General features: G+C 39.4%; 1 protein-coding gene across 1 annotated transcript; it reads right to left on the reverse strand.

The window, feature by feature from the left end:
* Positions 1-1,273: 1,273 nt before the first annotated feature.
* On the reverse strand, positions 1,274-2,768 carry LOC148586847 (uncharacterized). The gene is made up of 4 exons (XM_088514364.1): positions 2,603-2,768; positions 2,198-2,507; positions 1,928-2,156; positions 1,274-1,798 (listed from the first exon to the last, which is right to left on the reverse strand). The coding sequence occupies exons 1-4, from the start codon at positions 2,766-2,768 to the stop codon at positions 1,274-1,276; spliced, it is 1,230 nt and encodes a 409-aa protein (XP_088370490.1).
* Between the last annotated feature and the right edge of the window lie 470 nt (positions 2,769-3,238).

Genomic DNA, 3,238 nt, shown 5'->3' on the forward strand with positions numbered 1-3,238 from the left:
CAAAAATGAATTAAAATGACCTAATTAACTAAAATCAAAGGATTAAAACATGCAAGTTAAGAGCTGAAAATATGAATATTTTAGCACTTAACAACTAGGAGACCTAATTCAATACAAACAAGTAGAATAAATAAAACTAGAACACCAAAGGGAAGAGATAAGAACAACTATAAGGATAATGCTAAAAGATAAGAACAACTATAAAATAGACTCTATTGGTTCCTTAACATTTTGGGTGGTGGTTGTGCTAATGGGTTGGTCAAAAACACTGCAGGGGACTTTGGGGCTGCGACGGAATGGGTTTTATGGGAATGGATTTAGGCTAGGAGATTCGGTGGTGCAATGGAATTTTGATTGTAGGATGGGGGTGGGATTAATACTGTTAGTGGATTTTCTTTTGTATCAAACCTTTCCTTTAATAAGGCCATTCACATTAACTTCTTCCATCTTCTTCATCACACATTTCATCATATTTTCAAGATGATCAATTTGTTTCACCAAACAATCCATTCTTTGATCCGCCATCGAACTTAGCTCTGATACCAATGTTACGTGAATGTTTTTACATACACCTAATGAGATAGATTGTTAGGTTTTGAGGCAACCTAACCCTTTAAATTTGTTGAAGGGAACTTAAAACCATTTCAAACACTAGGTTTAGATTAATTTTCTGCTTAGCTTTATTCATAACATAATGATCTTTTTTAATAGGCAAACTATTACAATATTTTCTAGCGATGAGTCATCAACTCTTATTAGAATATAAACTAGGGCTAAGTCACTAAGACTCTTATATATAATAAAATAAAGACAATATCAAATAAAAATAAACACAATAAAATATTATATTGTATCATATATTTTAATATAACCTAATATTAATAATTGATCCGAATAAAACTCCATTTTCGTAACAGATGCCCATTCCAATGGAATGAGTATTGGATTTTTCTTTGTCAAGTGGTTTACTGGTTCTATCTTTTGATTTTTGTGATTTTTCTAAGGGGAGAATATATAATTTTTTTTCTTCTAATAATCTAAGGGGTAGAAGAGTGCAGTTCGTATACATTATTGGCGGTCAACATGAACAATTTAGATGGAAAAAGAGCCCTCTAAACCTGCCAGGACCAAAAATAAAATAAAATAAACCTGCCAAGACCACATTTAATTTTCAGCCTCCTATAGGGAAGTCATTTTCTAGGGTTTTTTTTTTTTTTTTTTTTTTTATTATTATTTTTTTAAAAAAATTTTGAAAGGGTATTCATTATCAAACTTAACCAGAAACTTGATCAGCCACTACGTCCTGCATGCAGGTAGGAAAATTTTCCTCCCATAATTGGAAAACATTATGTTTCAACCCTAACTTTCCTAACTGATGAGCTGCGCCATTTGCTGTTCTCCGAACGTGGTTAGCCTGCCATGTAAATCCCCTGGACAAGAGAGTTCGAACATCGTTAATGAGCTGTCCATATGGTCCCCGACACAAATCTTCTTGCCGTAGAGCTTGGACCACATCTAAGGAATCCCCCTCCAAGATGAGACTACGGATGTCCCTAGATGAGCATAACTCTGCTGCTGTTCTTGCAGCCATAGGCTCCGCCGAAGTGGGATCCCTGATTTGCATAAAAACTCCACACGCTATTGCTACAATAGACCCTTCATGATCATGAGCTATAATTCCAAACCTCATCTTGGTGTTTTGAATATCCAAAGTTGCGTCCCAGTTGACTTTGAGGCTACCCCTAGGCGGTTTCTTCCATTTCTTTGCAGGCTTAGCACTGGGCGAAGGATTCTTGTCCTAACGTTGTTGTTCTGCATTGTCATAGGCGTCCATCTGTTCCTGGTCAAGGCGAACCGGTTAAGCAGGGCCTTGGAAATCTCCTCTGAAGACAACATTATTCCGTCTCAACCAGAGTTGCCAGGCTACCGTAACCAGAAGGTGCATCTCTTCTTCGTCTAACCATTCCATAAGTCTAGCAATGATCGACATAAAATCATCCTCTCCACTGCCACATTTATGGATTTTCCCCTTACATTCTAACCACACGTCCTGTGTTGATGGGCAGTTCCAAATAAGGTGACCTAGGGTCTCTAGCTCCAAAGCACAAATTGCACACAAGGGTTCAGCCACTATCTTCCTTTTGAACAGATTGACTCTGGTGGGCAGTATATCAATGCATGCTTGCAAATAAAAAACTTCACCACCAAAGACCCCTTAAGCTTCCTGATCTTCTTCCACAACAACTGGATTTCGTGAGTGTTAGAGCTACTTCCTTCCACCTTTTCAAAACTTTCCTTGGCTAGGTGGTATGCATTGCGAACAGTGAATTGCCCATTTTTTGTGCCTGCCCAAGCCAGCCCGTCCTTCCCCCTGTGTGGACTAATGACCATACTACAAATAATGTTAGCCTCTTCCGTGTTGAATACTGATTTCACTAAGTCAGTGTTCCACCAGTTTGTGTTGTGATCCAAGAGTGCACTCACTCTAGCACTCCACTTTAGCACTCCTATCAAGAATACGGATAGGGGATTGAATCATATGAGGCCTTGGAAAGTTAATTCACGGATTGTCCCAAATTTTGATTTGGCTCCCATCTCCCACCTGCCATATGAGACCATCTTGAAGCAGCTTTTTTAACCTCCATATGCTCCTCCATGCATACGATGGTCTTCTCCCGAGAGCCTCTTCTAGGAACATGCCATCCGGGAAATATTTTCCGTGAAAGACTCGAGCCACCAAAGTGTCTGGGTATTGTATTAACCGCCATCCTTGTTTAGCTAACAAGGCTAGATTGAACCATTCCTAGTGCCTAAACCCTAAACCACCTTTTTCTTTCGGTTACCCCATCTTGCTCCAGCTCATCCAAGCTACTCGAGCCCCATGATCCTTATGTCCCCAACATAATTTGGACATCATTGAAGATATAGCCTTACCTAAGGTCTTTGGAAGCTAGAAGACGCTCATAGTGTAGTTGGCGATAGCTTGTATCACCGCCTTCAGGAGGACCTCTTTGCCTGCTTGTGATAAGAATTTTTCTTCATCCATTGATCCTCTCCCGTCTTCCCTTTTATGCCTGTGAGCGAGGTCACTCTGGATCTACCGATAAATGGTGGGAGACCCAAATTTTTCTCATAACTAGCTGTATTGCAGTTACCTGTAGTTGATGTGATTAACTCCCTCACTACTTGGTTTGTGTTTCGGCTAAAGAAAATTGAAGTTTTGCCACAGTTCAATTTT

Source organism: Corylus avellana, chromosome 3, assembly GCF_965113065.1.
Source record: "Corylus avellana chromosome 3, dhCorAvel1.hap1.2, whole genome shotgun sequence".
Lineage (NCBI taxonomy): Eukaryota > Viridiplantae > Streptophyta > Magnoliopsida > Fagales > Betulaceae > Corylus > Corylus avellana.